The 24,415-nt window shown below is 41.1% G+C and overlaps 1 protein-coding gene across 4 annotated transcripts in view; it reads right to left on the bottom strand.

Annotated features, from left to right (window-relative positions):
• Positions 1 to 7,560: 7,560 nt before the first annotated feature.
• LG03H15orf39 (linkage group 03 C15orf39 homolog) overlaps positions 7,561 to 24,415 on the bottom strand; it is a 90,891-nt gene continuing 74,036 nt past the window's right edge. For 3 of the 4 annotated variants that reach the window (XM_073618936.1, XM_073618933.1, XM_073618934.1), the window contains one exon: positions 7,561 to 11,636. In XM_073618936.1, the coding sequence (XP_073475037.1) occupies positions 11,125 to 11,636 (512 nt within the window). In that variant the 3' untranslated portion in view covers positions 7,561 to 11,124. Of the gene's footprint in view, positions 11,637 to 15,901; positions 15,936 to 24,415 lie in introns of all 4 variants that reach the window. The other variant, XM_073618937.1, reaches the window with a different exon arrangement.

Genomic DNA, 24,415 nt, shown 5'->3' on the forward strand with positions numbered 1-24,415 from the left:
TTACCTCCACCATGCTTAACAGATGGCGTCAGGCATTCTTCCAGCATCTTTTCATTTGTTCTGCGTCTCACAAACGTTCTTCTTTGTGATCCAAACACCTCAAACTTGGATTCATCCGTCCACAACACTTTTTTCCAGTCTTCCTCTGTCCAATGTCTGTGTTCTTTTGCCCATCTTAATCTTTTTCTTTTATTGGCCAGTCTCAGATATGGCTTTTTCTTTGCCACTCTGCCCTGAAGCCCAAAATCCCGCAGCCGCCTCTTCACTGTAGATGTTGACACTGGTGTTTTGCGGGTACTATTTAATGAAGATGCCAGTTGGGGACCTGTGAGGCGTCTGTTTCTCAAACTAGAGACTCTAATGTGCTTATCTTCTTGCTTAGTTGTGCAACGCGGCCTCCCACTTCTTTTTCTACTCTGGTTAGAGCCTGTTTGTGCTGTCCTCTGAAGGGAGTAGTACACACCGTTGTAGGAAATCTTCAATTTCTTTGCAATTTCTCGCATGGAATAGCCTTCATTTCTAAGAACAAGAATAGACTGTCGAGTTTCAGATGAAAGTTCTCTTTTTCTGGCCATTTTGAGCGTTTAATTGACCCCACAAATGTGATGCTCCAGAAACTCAATCTGCTCACAGGAAGGTCAGTTTTGTAGCTTCTGGAAGGAGCTAGACTGTTTTTAGATGTGTGAACATGATTGCACAAGGGTTTGCTAATCATCAATTAGCCTTCTGAGCCAATGAGCAAACACATTGTACCATTAGAACACTGGAGTGATAGTTGCTGGAAATGGGCCTCTATACACCTATGTAGATATTGCACCAAAAACTAGACATTTGCAGTTAGAATAGTCATTTACCACATTAGCAATGTATAGAGTATATTTGTTTAAAGTTAGGACTAGTTTAAAGTTAGCTTCATTTAAAAGTACAGTGCTTTTCCTTCAAAAATAAGGACATTTCAATGTGACCCCAAACTTTTGAACGGTAGTGTATATATATATATATATATACACATATATACATACACACACACACACACACATATATACATATATATACACACATATACATACATATATATATATACACATATACATACATGATTCTGCACTTCTGGATAGGGGGCGTGTGCCACCAACTGTGCTCTGATTAGACACAGCACACAAGCTGATCTGCGGGTGCTGGCCAATGGATGTCCTCTAGCACCTGCTGATTGGCTGTCTTGTCAGTGGGGATGTAGCGGTTTTTGTTTCCCTGCAAAGTAGGGAATAAAAACCGTCACATCCTTTAGTACACAGTAGTCACAGCACACACAAACACTGGTTAGGCACACATTTAAACCTTTGATCGCCCTAGTTGTGTAACCCCTTCCCAGCCAGTTTAATTAGTACAGTGACAGTGAATATTTTTTTATCACTGATCACTGTATTAGTGTCACTGGTTCCCACAAAGTGTCAGATTGTCCACCGCAATCCTGCAATCAGTCGCTGATCCCTGCCATTACGAGTATTAAAAAAAATAATAGTACAAATTCAAGTATATATATATATACCCTGTTTCCCTAAAAATAAGACCTAGCGTGATTGTCGGTGATGGCTGCAATATAAGCCCTACCCCCCAAATAAGCTCTAGTTAAAGTCCTTGTAGGTCTTATTTTCAATGTAGGGCTTATTTTCAGGGAAACAGGGTAGGGCTTATTTGGGGGGGGTAGGGCTTATATTGCAGACATCACCGACAATCATGCTAGGTCTTATTTCCGGGCAAACAGGATATATATATACCCTGTTTCCCTGAAAATAAGACCTGATTGTCGGTGATGGCTGCAATATAAACCTTACCCTCCAAATAAGCCCTACCCTGTTTTCCCGAAAATAAGCCCTACCCTGAAAATAAGACCTACAAGGACTTTAACTAGGGCTTATTTGGGGGGTAGGGCTTATATTGAAGCCATCGCGGACAATCACGCTAGGTCTTATTTTAGGGGAAACCGGGTATATATATATATAAACACATTTATATATATATATATATATATATATATATACACGATAGTTTGTAGACACTATAGCGTTTGCATAAACCATCAATATACAGTGGATATAAAAATCTACACACCCTTGTTAAAAGGTCAGGTTTCTGTGACGTAAAAAGATTTGACAAAGATAAATAATTTCAGTACTTTTTCCACCTTTAATGTGACCTATAAACTGTACAACACAGTTCAACAAACAGAAATCTTTTAGGTGGAGGACAATAAAAATAAAACAATAAAATAATATGGTTGCTTAATCGCTTCAGCTCCAGAAGATTTTACCCCCTTCCTGACCAGAGCACTTTTTGCGATTCAGCACTGCGTCGCTTTAACTGACAATTGCGTGGTCGTGCCACGTGGCTCTCAAACAAAATTGATGTCCTTTTTTTCCCACAAATAGAGCTTTCTTTTGGCGGTATTTGATCACCTCTGTGATTTTTATTTTTTGCGCTATAAACAAAATAAGAGCAACAATTTTGAAAAAAACGCATTATTTTTTACATTTTGCTATAATAAATATCCCCCAAAAATACATAAAAAAATCTTTTTTTTTGCTCAGTTTAGGCCGATCATATTCTTCTACATATTTTTGGTTAAAAAAAAAAAAAAAAAAAATGCAATAAGCGTTTATTGATTGGTTTGCGCAAAAGTTATAGCGTTTACAAAATAGGGGATAGTTTTATGGCATTTTTCTTAATAATTTTTTTTTTAATAGTAATGGCGGCGATCAGCTATTTTTATTGTGACTGCAATGTTATGGCAGACATGTCGGACACATTTTTGGGACCATTGTCATTTATACTGCGATCAGTGCGATTAAAAATGCACTGATTACTGTGTAAATGACACTGGCAGTGAAGGGGTTAACCAGTAGGCGGTGGGGATGGGTTAAGTATGTCCTAGGGGAGTGATTCTAACTGTAGGGGGGATGGGCTGTGTGTGTGTCACTACGCTGATCACTGCTCCCGATTACAGGGAGCAGTGATCAGTGACACTTGTCAATAGGCAGAATGGGGAGATGCTGTTTACATCAGCACCTCCCCATTCGTCCTCTCCGTGAGGCGATCGCGGGTATCCCCAGGGCGATCGAGTCCGCCGGACCCGCGACCCGACTCGCGGAGCTCCCGGACGGCGCGCGCACAATGGCACGGCGGGGAATTCAAACGGATGTACCTGTCCATTTGCCCAGCCGTGCCATTCTGCCGATGTACATCGGCGTGCGCCGGTCGGGAAGTGGATAAGTGTGCACACCCTTAAACGAATACTTTGTTGAAGCCCCTTTGGATTTTATTACAACACTCAGTCTTTTTGGGAACGAGTCTATCAGTATGGCACATCTTGACTTGGCAATATTTGCCCACTCTTCTTTGCAAAAACACTCCAAATCTGTCAGATTGCAAGGGCATCTCCTGTGCACAGCCCTCTTCAGATCACCCCACAGATTTTCAATCGGATTCAGGTCTGGGCTCTGGCTGGGCCATTCCAAAACTTTAATCTTCTTGTCCTTTCATCAATTTTGGAGGGACGTCCAGTTCTTGTTAAGGTCACTGTTGTGCCATATTTTCTCCACATGATGATGACTGTCTTCACTGTGTTCCATGGTATATATAATGGAAATTCTTTTGTACATTTCTCCTGACTGATACCTTTTAACAATGAGATGCTTTGGAAGCTCTCTGTGGACCATGGCTTTTGTTGTAGGATGCGACTAACAAAATGTCAGGAAAGATCTACTAGAACAGCTGAACTTTATTTGGGATTAATCAGAGGCAATTTAAATGATGGCAGGTGTGTACTGACTCCTATTTAACATGAGTTTGAATGTGATTGCTTAATTCTGAACACAGCTATACCCCCAGTTATAAGAGAGTGTGCACACTTATGCAACCACATTATTTTAGTCTTCTTATTTTTTAGTCTTCAGTTTATAGGTCACATTAAAAAGGTGGAAAAACTTCTGAAATTATTTATATTTCTCTTTTTTACATCACAGAAACATATTTTAACAGGGGTGTGTAGACTTTATATTCACTGTACGCATATTGGGATTTTTTTTTTTTTACCAAAGACATGTAGCAGAATAAATATTGGCCTAAATTTCATGAAGAAATGTCTTTTTTTTTTTTTTTTTTTTTTTACATTGGGTGTTTTGTAGCAAAAAGCAAAAAATTGTTTTATTTTTTTCAAAATTTTCAGTCTTTTTTTTTTTTTAATGTATAACACTAAAAATAACACACACAGTGGTGATTTAATATCACCTATTTGTGGAGGGGAAAAAAAAAAAAAAGATACATTTTGAGTACAACGTGGCATAACCGCGCAATTGTCAGTTACAGTAACACAGTGCCAAAAAGGAAAAAATGGCCTGGTAATGAAAGGAAGGGGGGGGGGGAATCTTCCTGAGGGCAAGTAGTTATACAGGATTTATATAGCAATTGCAATTGTTCCAAGAGAGCAGGGCCCTCAGAGACAGGTTTATGTTCGCTTTTCAGATGCCCCAAGCATTTAGGAATAGTCTGGCAAATAGACATGGCAGCAATAGCTTGTTAAAGAGCAGGACCTATACAAACAAAGGCTTTTAAGAGGACTTCCAGAAGCCCATCAATGAAATCCTTAGAATCCTCAACAAAAAGCTTTGGAGTGAAAAACCTTTCAGGACTGGGCCAGTCCTCAAGCGTGCACAGTTTGTGCATGTATTGCAAAAGTCTTTCTAGACTAAGCCATGTTTTTGTGCCCAAAGGGCACCACGTCAATTCGTGTGCTCACAGCAGAAAGCTTTTGGCTTTAAGCTGCAGCTTGTAATTCCTACAATGCAGGAAAGGAAAATCCTCTGCTACAAAAGCAGAGTTCTTCATACCTTTCCCCATAATATTCTCAAGGAAAGGGGGTTCCGATACCGAATCCGGAACGGGATTGGGGGAATAGAGAAAGTGTAACATTTATGGCCTCTGGAAACCAAAAGGTTCTCAAAGTGCTGAGAGTTTTTTCAAATAACTCAAAGTGACAGTGAAATCTTTTGTCAAAGACATGGTGCATGCCTGCTAGGGAGCCAGACTCAGACCAATGGAAGCAGTGTTTATGTATGTGTGTATATATATATATATATATATATATATATATATATACACATATACACACACACATACACACACACACACACACACGGCATTGCTCTGGGACACAGTGATTGTTTGAGTTTCTTGTAGGCTATGTGTGGAATGCATGTTATTTGGCCTTTTTATCTCAAGCTCCCCTGCACTTGTGACCCACCATTGCTAAGCAAGGAGATTCCCAATGGGGAACACATGGAATGGAGGACAAAATGGATGGGTTTGTGCATCTATACACAGGAGCCGCTAAAACCCAGGCACTGCCCATGTTCCTGTGGCTGTATTAAAAATGGCAGCAAGAGTGTAGCCATATGCAGGGTCAGTTTTTGGAGAAAAAAACAGGCGGGAATGTGTCTTGAAAGAGGCTTGAGGCAGTTATCCTATCCTCCGGAGACCACGTGCAGTGTAGTGTAGTTGAGCATCCTTGGAAAATGTAGTTCCAAAACATCTGGGGAGCCAAAGTTCGCCATCACTGGCATAGGGTATGGTCAGCCTTACATGTCACACTCCTGAATACTACACTCTAAGTACATCACTTCTGAAGTTCTTCTTCAGGTAGGCTGTGTGTAGAAAAGGATATGTAATGGAAGTGTTTAATTTTAGCAAAATTAATGTGCTGAGGTTTGTATGTCTGTTACACTCTTGTGTGTGGCTCCATTCATAAAGCGTATTTTGTCGGTAAAAGGACTGTGGCAATATGTGTGCTGAGTGGAGGGGTAGTAGGCTCAGGTTTTATTTAACTATGCCCCTTTAAGCCCCCACCACTGATAACAGTTTGGCCACAGCTACAATTTGAAATTTCATTTCTTACTAACATTTTTGGAAGGGGGGGTGTCAACATAATAATTGGCCCTGGATGCCAGGTACACCTCTGTCCATGAAACTTGTACATGAAATGGGGTATGTGGTTGTCAATAAGACATGAAGGCAGTGTGGATAAAAATCGATGATTTAAAAAAAAAAAAAATTTTTTAAATCGGATTTTTTTTATTTTTATCAAATGCTTTTGGAGTAAACATCTAAAGGTAGTTTTCTATTTAAGATACATTATTAATTTAGTTTATTCAGCATGAAATGGAGCTTAGTTATGTAGCATGAGGCTGTATATTCTGCAATATTTACATTTTTAGTAAACTCATTCAATGAATCCATTGATGCATGCACACAATTTTACAGTACCCACGAGATAAAACAAAGTTCAGGAATATTTCTTTATCCCATTGTTTTGCAAATCTATGTACACTACAAATTGTATGATTGAATCGGTTCGGATATTGCTGTTTTACTAACTTGACAGTTTATTATTCTAAATAGGAAACCTTAATTTTGTTAGCAAATATGAAAGAGTCTACCTACCAGCAAGAATAAGTCCTTACATTTAAAGAGCACCTGTCATTTCAGATCCATCATGGCAGTGCCTGTTAGCAGGCATCCACTCACCTGCTGCCAATTCCCTCACCTTGTTGTGCCACTGCCGCATCATCAGTCGTCCCATTAAAGTGAATGGGACTGTCGGTAAGTCAACAGCGGTTCAGAGGAGGAGCCGCTGCAGGAGAGAGAGATGACAGTTGCTCTTTAAAAATTATGATTTAAATCAAATCCACCCTGTCCATAAGCAACAAAAATGTTAGAGCCGTCAGATTCAGAAAATCAGTCAAATAAATTCTATATTAATATCTTTACCCATTTAAAAAATAGCCGCAACTTTGACTTTATTTGGAAAGATTAATATCTGTACCATTATACAATATCACCTGCTGCTGCCATGCCCCTCACCTTGCTGTGTCACTGCCGCATCACCAGCCATCCCATTAAAGTGAATGGGACTGTTGGTGAGTCAACATCGGGTCAGAGGAGGGACAGAGATGACAGTTGCCCTTTAAATATTAAGATTTAAATAGAGTTGATTTAAATCAAATCCACCCTGTATGAAGGCATGTACAGCAGTAAAAACTGTCAGAAATTCAAACTTGCTCCAATAATTACACACAGAAAATATACAGAAAAATGACTTCTGTTCTGAAAGGAGGCAAGGAAAAGTCTCCCAATAGAGATAAATAAGAAACGCAAAGTGAAAGGCAAAAATAATGTTTTCCACTGAAAGGATTAGCTGAAATTCAGGAGGTGTGTCATGTGGTCAGTACAGATGAACATACCGCAGAATAGAGATCTATGTTTAGTTTGTCACTTGCACATGTCTAACACCCACTCCCCAAAAAATGAGGAATAAACACCTTTTATTATTTGATCTTTGATGATATTTGATGCAAGTCACAGTATGTGAATATTTTCTAACAGGAAACGCTCCAACACGCTACATGCCTTTACCTAAAGAACAGCTCATCACAAATAATTTTCATGTATTTTGAAGTAGGGGAGCTTGCTGTTAAATTAACAAGAAAAAAGAAACAAAAACACAAGTTTCCGTGCACCAATTTTCACTTTAATGTCTCAATGTATGCACAGTATAGAGCAATTTAAAAACATATTTAAAACTATTGCACACATGGTCTTGTTCTTTTCTTGGAGTAACAGTTACCAATAAAAAAAAAGTCGTCCAAGGTGTTTTATAAATATTCCACAGGCTAATCTGATAAGATCCTCTACCCTTTTTACATGTACACAGTATTTTGACTAAATACAGGCATAAGAAGTGCAAATGTGAAAATCCTAAATTATAAAAAAACAACAAAAAAAAAAAAAACAGGATAACCTCTTTGAGAAAAGCATCTATCAGTGATGATAGAAAATATTAAGACATATGCCCACAGTAACAGGAACAGCAGCAGTACCACAAATAAACAGTGGACAAGCTGTCAAATCCCCGTGCAATACAGTATAGAGAAAGTAGATAAAGCCAGCAAGAAAAGGAAAACTAAAGCAAATGTAAAGTCTAGCATACAGTATCTAGGGGAAATGTAAAAACAGGCTGGGTCCAACACCAGTACAAAAAGGTAAGTACATCTCCAGACCAGGACAGAGATTACCTGGTGCTGAAATGGGTTCTGAAATCTATGTGGAACATGCCAGCAATACACATAAGATCTTAAAGTGGTTGTAAACCCCTACATATACCCAGTGAAGTGACTGGTCTCAGGTTGATACACAGATAAAACAAAAGCTCCTACATAAGTTGCACCTGTCTATCTGCAGTCTTACATCCGTTCAAAGTGCTGAATTATAACTTTTGTCTGAGAGTTCAGAAAAAAGAGGGCCGAGAGCTGAAGTTACACTCTACAGAGCTCAGTGGAGAGCTCCGAGAGTTCATTGGAGGGAAGGGACACACCCCCTTCACACAGGAACACAGCTGAGGCTGTCAATCAGCTGGAGGTCCCTCCCCTGTCACCATTTTTCTCTTGGTGTCAGAAAAATTTGTCTGAAGTGATTCATGCAGATAAAAGGAACAAAGCAGCAGACAGAAATTACACTAAGCCCTGGTTTACACCAGTGCGATTTGTCAGTTAAAAAAAAAAAAAAAAAAAAATCGCATGACAAGTAGCACCCCATTGTCGGCAATAGAACCATTTGAATCGTTACGACGCAAGTCACAGCAACTATGAAAAAGGTTCCTGCACTACTTTTTTGCGATTTCATTGCAACTTGCATAGACTTCGGTTAAATTAAATCGCAAGCCACAGTGAAATTAGAGGTCCAAATAGCACCAATCTGCGGCTTTGGAATCAAAGTAGTGCGATTTCAAAGCCACACTGGTATGAATCAGGGCTTAGTGCTCTTAATTGTGACAAGTCCACATTATAGAGGGATATATGCTTTGTACATATTTCATGTCAGAGGTTTACAATCACTTTACTACAAGGCTATACATAATGGGGTTGATTTTCTAAGGCCCCTTTCACACTGGGGTGGCGTCGGCGGTAAACCGCCGCTATTGTAAGTGCCGCTTTACTGTCGGTATTCGGCCGCTAGCGGGGCGATTTTACCCCCCCGTTAGCGGCTGAGAAAGGGTTAAAAACTTTGTCGGCAGTATAGCCGCACTGTCCCATTGATTTCAATGGGCAGGAGCAGGGAAGGAGCGGTGTATACACTGCTCCTTCCCCGCTCCAAAGATGCTGCTGGCAGGACTTTTTTTCCCGTCCTGCCAGCGCACCGATCCAGTGTGAAAGCCCTCGAGGCTATCATACTGGAGACAAAGCAGCGGCACTTTCGGGTCGGTTTGCAGGCACTATTATTAGCACAATAGCGCCTGCAAACCGCCCCAGTGTGAAAGGGCCCTAAAACTAGAGAGTGCAAAATCTGGTGCAGCTGTGCATGGTAGCCAATCAGCTTCTAACTTCAGCTTGTTCAATTGAGCCTAGACACAAAACCTTGAGGCGGATTGATTTTTATGCAGAGCTGCACCAGATTTTGCACTCTCCAGTTTCCAGTCTCCTCTTTTAGTAAATCAACCCCAGTGTGTATTTCTATAAAAATGGGAAAAAGGGTTCAACAGGAATTCTATTTACAGAACCAGAAGGTCCTAAACTGAACACTGTACTTGGATGAAGCACAAGTACAGTGCACACATTTCTCCTGCGGGTTAAAAAACAAAGCATTTACAGGAACTATGTGATTTTTTTGCATAACAATGTTTCAAGCTTAGAATGGATCATTTCTCAGAAACCTCATGAAGGAGGTCACTAGACCAGGAATGCAAATGATACAAGATGTGAATTATCTATATATACTGCTTTTGTGTTTGATTTCATTTTTTGTCCTAGTTTTTAGGTATAACTTATGCTATCCCCAGAAAAGAGTGCACTGTGTTCCCTTTCAAACCAAATAGTGTAGAGCAGGGGTCTTTAAACTTTCTACACCAAGGGCCAGTTTACTGTCCTTCATACTACACTTTAGGAGGGCCAGATTGTGGCCAGTGGGAGTAGAAAATGTCCAGGCATCAATGACAGCAAATAATGACCCATCTTTGGTGTCATTGCAAGGAATAGTGCCCTATCATTGGTGTCAAGGGAAGGAATTGTGCCCCATTGTTGGTGTCATTGCTCCCAATGACACCAACAATGGGGTACAATCCCTTCCTTTGACACCAATAATGGGGCCCTATCATTTCTGCCCTATTGTTGGTGTCAGTGGGAGCAATAGTACTCCATTGTTGGTGTCAGCGATAGGAATTATGTTCTATTACTGGTGTCAGTGGATGGAATAGTGACCCAAAGGCAAACAAGAGGCAGCAGTTTGGAGACCACTGCTAGTCTAGAGGGAGAACCCTTTCTTACTTTTTCTTAGCACCCATATCATGTCCTCCAAAGCAAGAATAGATGCTAAAAAGGTAGCTGTACTCCTAAAAGCCAAGGTTCGTACATCAGGAAGACCTAGACGGTCTTTACCAATAAAGATACATAGCTACGCTGCCTCTGCTTAGATCTCAATGCGTCTGAAAGCTGCAGATAAGCGAGTGTGATCTACTTCAGTCTGGCTTACAAAGAATAGTGACCACATAAGGCCATATTTTTACGTCAGCTTCCAGTGGTGTCTATGCATGGAGCAGTGGTACAATAAGGCATTTACTAGAGCACATTGGCTATGTTGCAACCACAAGCTTGTGTGCAGCTAAAGACATCAGTTTAAAGATCTAAAAGCAGACCAGGGCTTCCTGTGCTAACAGTTGTGTTTAATGACAATACAGCAAGGCTTTATTTCACGATCGCTGGCATTATTCACATTTTTAACTTTACATACAACATAACCTTAAATAATATATATACACAAATACAAGAAATATTTAAGGCACTTTTTATATTAAAGAGAAACTTGTTCTCCAATATTTACTATCACAATACATTGCCGATACCTGAATTAAAAAAAGAACATGTTAAAACGAATAAAAACTGTAAAAAAAATGGAAGACTGCTGGACTTCTTTCAGAAATCACATATTTGTCCCCACAATTAAGAAATAGAAACTTCAATCAGAATAGTTCAAGCCAATCACTGTGCTCCAGGCCTGCCTGGTTGGTGTGTGATTGGTGAATTAACTGTCTAGTTTTAGCCATCCTTTTTCATAGTCCTGTAGTAATTCTAAGAAATAGCGAGTGCCAGGTTCAGCATCATACCAAACCTCATACTGCGTGTCACGTGGATTGCGGAAATGACGATGCACGCGTAGGACTTTACCTGGGAACCAAGTTTCACGCTCGCCATCGTCAAACAAATGCAGAATGCGTTTTCCCACTAAATCTGGAAAAACGTTACTTTTGCCGCACTTGGACCGAACCCTTCTTCTCCGTTTATAAGTCATTAGTGTTCGGTCTCTGTAGCTTTTTTTACGGCACACTTTTTTTGCCTGTAGCTTCTCTGTACCTCTCTTCTCAAGAGGCCTCCGCTGTAAGGCCTTATACACACGGCTCTCTGGGGACTTGTAGACTTGCTGTAGCCTCAATATCAGGGAAGCCTTGCCTTTCCTAGGTGATACAGTCTCTGACTCCTTTGATGGACTGGGTGCTTGGGTTTCCAATTTTTCAGAGTCTTTTCTGGAGCAACTATCTGTTGAGAGAGAATTATACAAACACGTTTAAAAAAAGAGAGACCACGATGAGACGACTGAAAGGAAACAATAGCAAGCAAAAACATGGTAAGTGACAATTAAAGGGGAAGCATTCTCCTTTTTTCAGAATCATTTTATTTATGTGATTTTTTTTTTTTTTTTTTTTTTTTTTACACAATATAGTATAATATACATCCAGAACAACGGAGTCCAGTATATAGAGTAGTTCCTTGGACATCTGCCTGTGCTATGCTGACATAGTCCAACCAAGCACACACGCTACACTATATAGGCATACCCCTTTTTTAAGTACGCAATGGGGTTAATTTACTAAAGCTAGAAAGTGCAAAATCAGGCTCACTTCTGCATAGAAACCAATGAGCTTCTAACTCCAGCTTGTTCAATTAAGCTTTGATAATAAAACCTGGAAGCTCATTGGTTTCTATGCAGAAGTGAGCGAGTGAGTGATTTTGCACTTTCTAGCTTTAGTAAATAAACCCCATTGTGTACTTAAGTTCTTAGAGTGTACCATTTGAAGTTCATACAAATTACATTTACAATTACAATAACATAAGTAAAGCATTTGTAATGTATGCCATTAGTAGTCATAATTCATCTTGTCTCCCACTCTACCTGGTGCTTATCACCATGGCATAGAGAAGCTGATGGAACTTGTGCCACATAGCCGAAAAAGCATAGAAGGAAAACCACCAACTCAAACACTTCCCCTTTAATAGTCTGGTATGATGCAGTTTTAGAAAAGCAGAGAAAAAATAGCTAGAAAAAAGCACAATTCACTGAAAAAATAAAATAACTCCTCTTTTACTGATACTGATACCTCGATACTGATGAACAAGCTGCAGGAGGCATACACTGCACTGGTTTGAGCTGTTGGGGGGGTTGGGGGAGTGGCTTGCTGGGAAAAAATGCACATTTATATATGTGGTTTGGCGAATCAATTGCTGTCTAATGCTGTGGGTTTTTTTGTCTTTTTTTTGGCAATAAATAAATAAATAAATAAATAGGTACAAATACCAATAAAAAGCAAGAAAAGGAGAAAGTAATCAATAACAAAAACAGTCGCTCTATTCTGCTAATCAGATTATTTTTACACCAACCTCAAGTTCCTTGGGTCAAGGGCAAAGTTACCTTTAAATGCATGTACTCAATATCCACTACCACTAGCAGGAAATCTTTTATGTAGAAAATAGACAAGTGAATTCAGAATTCACAGTAAGGAGAACAATGCCACTATGTATTTTGCGTTGCCTCAAGGGTTTTAGCTGGCAGACATTAAACAAGTCACGATACAATTATTGGCTGGTGATTCAGGTTCCTATTGCACCCATGGAATATGGATAAACAAACCATGACGCTAGGGAGGTAATAATGACTTGTGAGCAACTTTTATCAGAACTGCTGGAACTCTACACCTATTTTACATTTGTACATTGTTTTCTCGCAAACATTCAAAATGAAAGGCTGTTGATGTGTATAAGCTTTGCCATTCATTCATTCATTATGCTGTCAATATTATGCTGGTAACCAAACGTCTAGATATTACATATACACAGACAAAAAGCATTGATGGAAAGTACAGTAAATCACAGCAACCAGATATGTCAGCACTAATGGGATTATTCAGGTGAGCCAGTTGTAAGGTGTCAAAACTGCTGTTGTCAAAATCAATGTGTGGAAAAAAAAAAAAAAGACAACAATCTGTTAAATCAGACGGTAAGACGAATATCAATACTGGCAGTTGTCCTTCAGCTTCAAAAGCTAATGGGACTGACTGCTGAAGTAATTTTGCTCACCTGTTTGAGTAACGTGACCCTTTGCTGCCACTTTCCTAGAACACCTTACTGTATTATTAGGCTTTCTATGCCCTGCTTTGCATCACTCTTACCAGTTTTCTGCCCTGCTAGTTATAATATTGTGCTGCTGCTTTGCTGACCTCAATCTACACTCTTCATGGCTGCCTCTCTTTGCCTTGCACAGGTGCCTCTAGTTTATACTGCTCTTTTCTTTTTCTCTACTTCAAATTCCCTGCTGCTTGGCAGTTTGTGTTTTTTACATGTTTTTTTTTTTCCTAGGTGGTCTCATTTGTATACCAAATGCAAATGTCATTTATATCATTGGAATCCTTTCTTCTTCCTCCGTGCATCCTGTCCCCAGCCTCTGTGCCCATCTCACTGACAGCGACATGGCAGAGGAGTTTTGTAATAGGGGTGGTCGAAGCCTGATGAGGAACAGCGGCTATTCATCCTCAGGTCCAACATACTCTTGATTGACAGTGCACATTCATGACAGCTTCCCAGCACAGCCACACCCCACACCTCTGTACACCAGCTGGGAACTGGCCTTAATTACCACCAGTTTCCTATTATGCAAACTGGTGGCAGTTCTTTAGGAATCTGTTGCTACCAAAAGGACAAGTTCTTAAAGTGAATTTGGCACATGTCCCAGTAATGCTACCTAAACTGCCTGAATTATATGCAGGTTGTTTGAAAGGGAACTGCCACCAAATAAGTGTTCTGAGAGCCTTATTAAAATCTGATTGTGATCTTTAAAGTGATGGTAAAGTCTGAAAAAATAAATAGAAATAATAATAATAATAATAATAATAAAACATGTCATACTTACCTGCCCTGTGCTGTTGGTTTTGCACAGAGCAGCCTGGATCCTCCTCTTCTCAGGTCCCTCTTCGCTGCTCCTGGCCCCTCCCCCCCTGTTGAGTGCCCCCACAGCAGGCAGCTTGCTATAGCGGCACCCGAGTCGAGTCACAGCTCCCTGATGTCCATTCAGGCACAGAGCTGCGGCCCGGCCTGGCCCTGCCCCCTCTTGCCCCTGATTGGCTAACTGACTTTGATTAACAGCCGCAGAGCCAATGGCGCCGCTGCTGTGTCACAGGCAATCAGGAGGGAGAGTTCTGGACCGCTAAGACAATCGCTGGAGAGAGATGGGGCTCAGGTAAGAAATTTGGGGGGTGCTGGGGAGGCTGCTACACAGAGAAGGTTTTTAATCTTCATGCATAGAATGCAGTAAAAAACCTTCTGCCTTTACAAAACTCCTTTAAGTATTCCAATACAAGATGGGTTTCTGCACTAAGCACATCTAATACAGCTTGTATGTCATGTTACAACACTATTACACAACATAAAAGGTTCATGGATATTACTATACATATACACATACAGTAAAAATCTGCTAACTTTAGCTTAAAAGGGAGCTCCAGTCTGGAAAAAAATAAAAGTCAGCAGCTACAAATACTGTAGCTGCTGACTTTTAACGCAAGGACACTTACCCGAATAGGGATCCCACGATGTAGGCACCCCAAGCCGATTCCTCAATCGGCTTTGGGTGCAAGTGCTGGCATTGTAAAGGAAGCCTTCGGGCTTCACAGCTGCTTTCCTACTGTGCATGCACGAGTCACGCTGCGCTTTCTGAATGGTCCCGCCAACTTCTGGGACCTGTGTGTGTCCCAGAAGACAGCGATTCTTTTTCCAACTCAGTGATTCGGTTTTTGAATTTTTTTCTGACATGTTGGCGTTATATCTTTCACTTGGATTGTATAAGCTGCACTGAGTAAATACAGCTGGATAAAACAAAAAATGGTGCGAAGCAACAAATTTTGATTTAATGGGGAGTGATTCTTTTCTATACCCACTGTATATATACTTACCTATTTTCAGACCACTTGGGTCTGGGCACCTGATCCGGCTCCCCCGTTTCAGCCAGTGGCGACTGCATGGTAGAGGAGGGAGCACAAAGTCTAAGGGTGATATCACCGCTACAAGCTTTACTAGGCATTGTTGGAGAGCTCCCGCCATTGCTTAACTGTTGACTTTTCTGCTTCAAAGTGATATTTGCATATTAAAAAATGTTTTCAAAAGGTAGACACAGACCTTTTCTGGTTAACCCTGAAATTCATATATTTGCAATAAAGGATTTCTTTATTATGGCAAGTCAAATGTAACCTGAAACAAGAGATTACATCTTAGTCTGTCGAGTTCAGGTACATAATATTACATTTTCACTGGTTGCTGTGTGCTGCTGTATCCTGTGTGTAAAGACAGATCAAATGGTATTATATTACTGATGAACCTCCATCCTACTTTAGATCATATTAGCATCATTCAGGCACATGTGAGAAGCAGACATACTTATAGATTCATACACACAGGTACGCATACATACATACATACATACATACACACTGTAGCACACTCCTGGGTCATGTGATTAGCAAAGATCACATACGTACTTGTGTGTATGCAGCCCAGACTGTGTGCAGGAACCTGAAAGATACAAAGTATATGGATGAGAGCCCACAGTAAAAGAAAAGGTGCCAGATAAAAGGTTAAATTAAATTCTATAAACTTGTCCACTACTACCCAACATTGGAGATGTGTGACCCTCACCAAGAGCCATCAAGCAAAGTCTCCGTATGCCATGCAACAGTCTGAGACCAGTAGTGTTTTGTGGCAGTATTAAAAGAGAAAAAAGTTTTTAGTTTTTTTTAAATCATACTTACCTAGGTAGTTGCAGCATTGATGCAATTCTGCATCTCTCTCCCCCATCATCTCTACGGCTGAGAACTGAACGATCAACACCGCTGATTGCTCAATTCTCCCAGCTGCTCTGACCAGAGAGCTGAGACTGTCAACCTCCAGCTCTCTGCTTTGCCCCCCTCCACTCTCACTGTAGTGCAGAGCTGTGGAGGGGGCGATTGCCGACAGGCTGAGCCAGGTGCCGGTCCAGGCTCCTGGGTGGATCCTGACCATATGGTCGCAATCTTTCCACAGCCTGGACCGGCTCGGTGACGTCAGCCGATAGTGGGCTTTAGCCGCTGTCAGCTGAAAACAGGTCACAGGAATGCACCGTACAAGCTTTGTCTGTACTTTAAAAAATTTAATCACAGAGAATTTTGTGATGGTGAAAAAAAAAAAAAAAAAAAAAAACACACCATAAAGAAAAACATACGCTTACACATTCGGCCTAAATAGGTTCCATTCACGGCAAAAACCAAATAAAAAAAATATGTAAACAATGGCTTAGCACACTACAACTACGATTCAAATATACTTAAAAAAAAAGATTTAAGCTGTGTGCTTAGTGCTTGCATCCTCAACCTGTAGAGACACAAACTTAAAAGAGTGTACTTGTGTGATGCCAGAAAGAGTATACCGTGTTTTCCCGAAAAGAAGTCCTAGCGTTATTTTTCAGGAGGGCTGCAATATAAGCCCTACCCCAAAATATGCCCTAGTGCTTGTAAAATCCTATAATCCACATTATTACAGTAGTATATAATGTACAATGTGTGTTTCTGTAATATAAACGCAGGGAAGAGAGCTCTGGCGGGTCACAGAAGCGCATATCGGCGCTATAACGAAGGTATTTGACACAATTATATTACAGAAACACACACATTGTACATTATATACTACTGTAAGAGTGGATTATAGGATTTTACAAGCATTTCAACTCAGTTCACACTAGGGGGTCCTGCCAGGCAGGGAGAGAGAGGGGGAGAGAAGACAGTACATTGCATGGTAAGACCTACCTTGAAAATAAGCACTACTGTGTCTTGTTGCCCAAATGAATATAAGACCCGGGCTTATTTACGGGGAAACACAGTATTTGACTTACCTGCACATCCTGTTCTTGGGAGTGAAGTACAGAACACAATCTTATTCTTTAGCCCTGGTTCACATTGATGCTACTTTGAAATCGCGCCCACTTCACTTGAAGTAGCGCGATTTCAAAGTAGCAAGGTCAGTGGAATTTTAGGTGCTACTTGATAGACATCGGTGTGGCTTCATGCACAGATGTCTATTGAAGTCGCAAACTGAAACTGGCAAAAGTAGTGTAGGAACTACTTTTGCAAATCGGTGTGGCGCCGCAAAATTGGTGTAGCACCGATTGGAACAGTTCCTTTGCCTCCAATAGGCTGCAACTTGTCATGCGATTTGATCTCTCAAATCGCATGACAAATCGCTCCAATGTGAACCTAGGCTAAACACGCGTTATATACAGCTACCTTCAGATGACTGGACACAAAAAAAAAAAAAAAAGATCATAAATAACAGGGGGGAAGGGTTCTGTGCCCTGTACTGTACTCCAAGAAATGGATTCTACACGTAAAGCCCCGTACACATGGGCCAAATGTCCCTTCGGCCGGTTTCTGTCGGACGTGCATGCTGAAAAACCAGCAGCCAACCGGCTCCTGATCAGCGCTTTCAGCCAATGGCTGAGTGCGCTGACCGAAGTGTTTTGGCGGAGGGGCCGTCACCCTCTCAGAACACAACAGCTCAGTCCTCTTTTCCTAAAAGTACACTACAGTGTGTCTTAATTTTAAGTCTTATACCCCGTACACACGGTCGGATTATCCGACGGAAAATGTGTGATAGGACCTTGTTGTCGGAAATTCTGACCATGTGTGGGCTCCATCACACATTTTCCATCGGAACCGATGCACAAAAGTTTGAGAGCAGGATATAAAATTTTCCGACAACAAAATCCGTTGTTGGAAATTCCGATCGTGTGTACACAAATCCAATGCACCAAGTGCCACGCATGCTCAGAATAAATTAAGAGACGAAAGCTATTGGCTACTGCCCCGTTTATAGTCCAGACGTACGTGTTTTACGTCACCGCGTTCAGAACGATCGGATTTTCCGACAACTTTGTGTGACCATGTGTATGCAAGACAAGTCTGAGCCAACATCCGTCGGAAAATATCCATGGATTTTGTTGTCGGAATGTCCGATCAATGTCCGACCGTGTGTACAGGACATTAGGCCCCTTTCACACATGCGGACCGATCATTTCATCAGTTCAGTCACGTCAAAACCATTTGTCAGTTTACATCCGTTTTACGTCCGATCCGTTTTTTTAAACAGAAGAAAACTAGAGCTTTGATCGGTTTCAAAAAAATGGATGCTGATGTAAATAGATGATCATCCATTTACATACGTTTTTCCATAGAGATGAATTGATGTCAGTCTTTCAGCTGGTAACGGATAGATAAAAAACGGACAAACGGACAGCACGTGTGAAAGGGGAATGTAACAAAACGTCCCACACTCCATGCTTTCGTCATCTATATTCAGACTGGGAGGAAGTGGTATATATCAGATATTCCAACCGCTGATAACAACAAACAAGACAATACTCGTTTGGTTGCTGAACATGGATTGTTTATTAGAACAAGAATAGAGTCTTATATACGGTTGAAGAGGAGGTTCCCCCCCTCCTGCTCATATTACTCTAAGGGCCCTTTCACACTAGGGCGGCTTGCAGGCGCTATTGCGCTAATAATAGCGCCTGCAAACCAACCCGAAAGTGCAGCTGCTTTGTCTCCAGTGTGAAAGCCCCGCTCCTTCCCATTGAAATCAATGGGACAGCACGGCTATACCGCCAGTAAAGCGCCTCTGCAGAGGCGCTTTGCGGTGGTTTTTAACCCTTTCTCGGCCGCTAGTGGGGGGTAAAACCGCCCCGCTAGCGGCCGGATACCGACGGTAAAGCGCCACTAACAATAGCGGCGCTTTACCACCGACGCCGCCCCCGCCCCAGTGTGAAAGGGGCCTAACAATACACCAGTAACCAGAAACATAAATTAACGAATCCTTTAAAGCAGACGATGTGACTCTGTGCCCACCTGGCCATTGTTGTGATTAATCAGGATTTCACTACAGGTCAGACTTGTTGTCATCAAGCTTCACAAAGTAGATTATACATTATCATAAGTATAAACACAGGACACCTTCTTACAATAGCAGGAGCTCCAGTAGGAGTCAGCCGTCTCCTACATTGTACAGAAGTCAATGTGATCAGCTCGTTCAATTAACATGTTGAGTTCAGAATCAAACAAACCAAGAATAGTTTTTAATTATATCCTGAGAGATATTGTGGATAAATATTACTGTCCCATTTTAAGACATAGGGAGGTGCATGGGGAGCTGAAACAAGGGTTTCCCAACCTTCCACGGGCCCTCCCGTCACAGGGGCCTTCGTGTCAAAGTATAACTAAAAAGGCAAAACTTTGTTTTGGACAGAGTGGAGAGGGATTAGAATGCCTATAAGGTTTTTATTGCCGTTTGTGCCCCATTAGGGAGATTTACCCTGTTTGTACTGTTTACTATAATCATTGAAAGTAAAAGAAAATCCCAAATTTTTAGTGTTTCCCAAAAAAGTAATAGAGGGGAAAATCTTCCAATGGGGACACTAGTTCTGGTGACCTAGGGGGCCCCAAGGAATTCCCCAAATTTTCCGGTATTTCCTCTCATTTCCTGTTTTGGCTATGGGAAAAGAAGTGAAAGTAAATCTTCCCAATAGGACAGGACACAGATGGCCAAAAAAAGTGTGACAAAGGTTATAAACTAAAAAAAAAAATTGTCTATAAAATTCTACTTTAAAGCTTAGTCTTGCTGTCTTGGGCAACACAGCACAAAAACACAAACAGGTCAATGCAACAGGTCAAGAAGGAGCTCAACAGAACCCATAGTAGCTTGTAGTATCTTATGCCCAAAACTGGCATTAGAAGGGACCTGAACATCTACTTGTTAAAACGCCTAACAAATGTGTGAACAGTAGACCAAGGGGTAGTGTTGCTAATCTGAGAAACAGATGCCCGATGCTGAAAAGCAACATCACTGGATCTGGTAAAGTTCATAGGGAAGGGAAGAACCCCATCCTTTTTAAACCATAGATTTGAATGTGAACTTGTCTAATTCACCTAGCAATGGTTCTTCTGGTGATGAGATCTTTATCTTGTATTTAGATGATGGCTGAGAAAATCTGACAATTTTCCAACAGGGATGTGGACAGCAGACTGGCTAGAACGTGCAGCTCCACCCAAGTGGGATTCAAGCCTGCATCTCATTGAGCGGTGTAACTTCTAGAGCCTGTTTGTTGTTACTGTATATCATTGCCGTGGCATTGTCTGGTTGGATTCTGGTCAGATAACCTGGCAGCCGGGATGTCCAACATTGAAGGGACAACTAAATAGCACCGAGTTCCAAGATGTTGATGGGAAGTTTAGCTTTCTCTGATGTTCAAGTCCCCTGTACTGAGAGGGCATCCGGGACTCCTACACAGCTCGATAGGCTGACATCCATTTTAGGAACTTTCCATGTCTTTGGGAGAAAGGGTTTCTGGCCTTGCAAGCCACACGCATGGCATGGTTTGAAGACCACTTCCGTTTGTCCTTCACCACCAGTGTTCATTCGTATAGGTCTGGAGTGAAACTTGGTGTATGGGACTGTCTCAAAAAAGGCTACTATCAGGCCCAAGACCCTCTGAAAATTGGTTGATGGGGCTTGGAAGGACTTGCCTCTTAACAGGAGATCATTCATGTATCCCACAACGTGAATCCCCTGAGAATGGAGCAGAGATAGGACTGGAACAGGTATCTTGGTGAAGGACCCAGGGTGCCATGGACATATCAAAGGGGATGGCAACAGCAAAATGGAGATAGGAATTAGGAGTAAAACTGAGATGTAAGTAAGCATCTCTGATGTCCACTGAGATCAGAAGTTCCCGAGGTAGAAGGGAGGCAATGGCAAATTCCATGTAGAACTTTTGGGCACACAGGAGCAAGTGGAAAGTTTTATATCTAGAATGGGCTGAGTTTTGCCTTGGAAACAGTGAACAGATCTGAGTAAAAACCATGAAATTATTCTTCATTCAGATCTGCCGGTATTTGTGAGGAAAATGGCTAAATCAAGAGCATTAATATGGGCAGAGGCAGAGTTCACTGATCAGGAAAGCTGTAGAGAGGGATCCACAGTGGCTATGAAGCAACCAGGAAGCTTGTCAGTTCAAAGACAGTGGAACTAAATATAAAGTGTCACTGCCCTGGAACTAGCATGCAGAATTTGAGACAGGGAACCAGAGTGGGGAAGAAATGACCAGCATACAGCTTTTCAAGTACTGTTCTGCATCCCACTCTGCTGCTTGTTATGAACACGTGAAGGCTTATAATTCAGAATAGAGAAGGTAGGAATGCAGAGGTTCCAGGACTGTAAGGTCCTGGAAAAAACAGAGCTTTAGCATCCAATACAGCAGGTTTAAAGCATACCCAAATCCCAAAACAAAAATGTAACATTTTGTAGTAAAAAAAAAATAAATAAAAATAATCACTGAATGTGGTGACATTACTTGTATTTTCACCTGGCGATTGGCCAGCAACACCGCCTGTCTCAGGGTGGCTACATTCACTGCTCCACTGCATCTATGAGAGAGCAATGTAGCCACCCTTGAACAGGCACTGTTAAATTAGTGGAGAGGGTGGTGTTGGATGATTAAAAACATAAAGCCCAGCTCTAGCTAACACTTTATAAGCAGTTGTGGCAACAGTTCTTTTTTCCTTTTGTGATAAAGATTTTACATAAACAAATATTTGACCACTGTAAGCACCCATGTCAGTATTTAATGGTTTGCCTCAACCCTCTGCACTGCCACTTTTGCTGGACAGCTTGATCGGTTAAAAAAAAAAAAGTTGAACAGACTTACTAGCTGGATCAACAGGTAATGAAACTATGTTACGGGGCAGTAACATGTCTTGTTGACATCAGAGGAGAATGGCCAACTGGTTCAAGATGACACAAAGGCAATAGCAACTCAACCACTTGTTACAACCAAGGTATGCAGAATACCATCTCTGAATGCACAACATGTCAAACCTTAAAGCAAATGAGCTACAGCAGCAGAAAACCACACTAGGTGCTACTCCTGTCAGCTAAGAACAGGAAACTACAATTTGCACAGGCTCACCAAAATTGGGCAATAAAAGATTGGAAAAAACTTTGCCTGTCTGATAAGTCTCGATTTTAGCTGAGATATTCAGATGGTAGGATCAGAATTTGGCGTAAAAAACATGAAAGCATGGATCCATCCTGTCTTGTATCAATGGTTCAGGCTGGTGGTGGTGTAATGGTGTGGGGGATATTTTCTTGGCACACTTTGGGCTCCTTAGTACCAAATGAGCATCATTTAAACGCCACAGTCTACCTGAGTATTGTTGCTGACCATGTCCATCCCTTTACGACTACAGTGTACCCATCTTCTGATGGCTCCTTCCAGCAGGATAATGCACCATGTCACAAAGCTGAAATCGTCTCAAACTGGTTTCTTGAACATGAGTTTACTTTACTCCAATGGCCTACACAGTCACCAGATCTCAATCCAACAAAGCACCTTTAGGATGTGGTGGAATGGGAGATTTGCATCATTAATGTGCAGCCGACAAATCTGCAGCAACTGCGTGATGCCATCATGTCAATATGGACAAAAATCTCTGAGGAATGTTTCCAACACCTTGTTGAATCTATGCCATGGGAAATTAAGGCAGTTATGAAGGAAAAAGGGTATAACCTAATAAAAAGTGGCCGGTGAGTGTCATTTTTTATTTTGAAGACAATTTATAAAGGACACGCTGTGCAAGCCACGCAGCAAACATTTTCTAGACATTGGCAGCTGATGGCAAAATCTTGTTTGATTTTGTACTGTATGTGATGGGTAAATCATGTAATTGGAATAGCTTATATGCCTTTCTGAATTTTTCCATTCTTTGTTATCAGAGCAATGTTAAGGTGGCCATAGATCGATCAGCCAGCGGGTTGCCAGAAAAAAACAAACTGGTTCATTTATCCACATATGTAAAGTGGATAGAGAATCCCCCCCCACTGGGAACCCTCTGCTGTCAGAATACACACAATTGGTGGTTCCAAAAAGTTTTAACAAAAGTTTTCCCAACAATTCCGTCCAAACTGGGACAGCCATATATGGATCAAAATTGGTCTGGTCCCGGAGTAAAAATAAATATGCTTCATTTGCAAGGGCACAGTGTGGACAATTTTAGCTGGAAATAGATGCGGTACACTAAATTACGTGTATATGATTTGCCATGAGAAAGTAAAGCCTTTTTTATCATAGACAGACAACCAGGTTGCAAGGACTAGATCACACAATGCATCAAATGCTCCATCCCTTTCTTTTCAGCGATTGTTTTTACCAAATAAAATATTTTTGAAGCTACACTGGCACCAAATTTTAATTTTACATAAAGCGTTTCCCTAAAAAAAAAAAAAAAAAAGTATTACTATCTACCTCTCCTATCTCCTCAGTTGCTGAAGAATAATTCCCAGGTTCCAGGGCGGTTGACACTTCTGGTATGGGAGTGCTGATCTTCTGGGTCTCTGGCAGTATTCAGTGGTTCTACTTGATGACCTCCACATTACTACAGGGCACTGTGGTGATGTGGAGGTCAACAAGAGAATGCTGTGGGGAACCCATGAAATCCACACTACCCAAGTATCAGTTTTCCAGCAGTATTTAGGTGAATATTCCTCAGTAGCAGAGTGGCATCTGGCAGCAGGAGAGGTATTTACACTCTCAGGTAACAGCATTATTTATAATTTTATATTGCAGACAGGATCACTTTAAAAAAAAAAAAATTACCAAGAGTAATATGTTGGCTGCCACCCAACTTTCTTTTTAAAATCCTAGTTAACAAGCTGTCATAGGCTATAATACTTTTAGGCATGGTCCCAGAAGAATACAGAGTCAAAATTATGATCTCCATACGTATTCCATGTTAGCAACTATTTATACAAAGACAAGCAACGTAGAAAAAAATCTTGGGGAAAAGGGAAGGTGTTGCTGTGTCGGCATCCTATTGTTGTCTTCTGAGACATGCAGCTACATTGACACAGCCACTGTGTCCCAATAGGACATCCTTATGGGTTGAGGTGACGGATTCAACTCACTGTCATCT

This window comes from Aquarana catesbeiana, linkage group LG03 (genome assembly GCF_042186555.1).
Source record: "Aquarana catesbeiana isolate 2022-GZ linkage group LG03, ASM4218655v1, whole genome shotgun sequence".
Classification (NCBI taxonomy): Eukaryota; Metazoa; Chordata; class Amphibia; order Anura; family Ranidae; genus Aquarana; species Aquarana catesbeiana.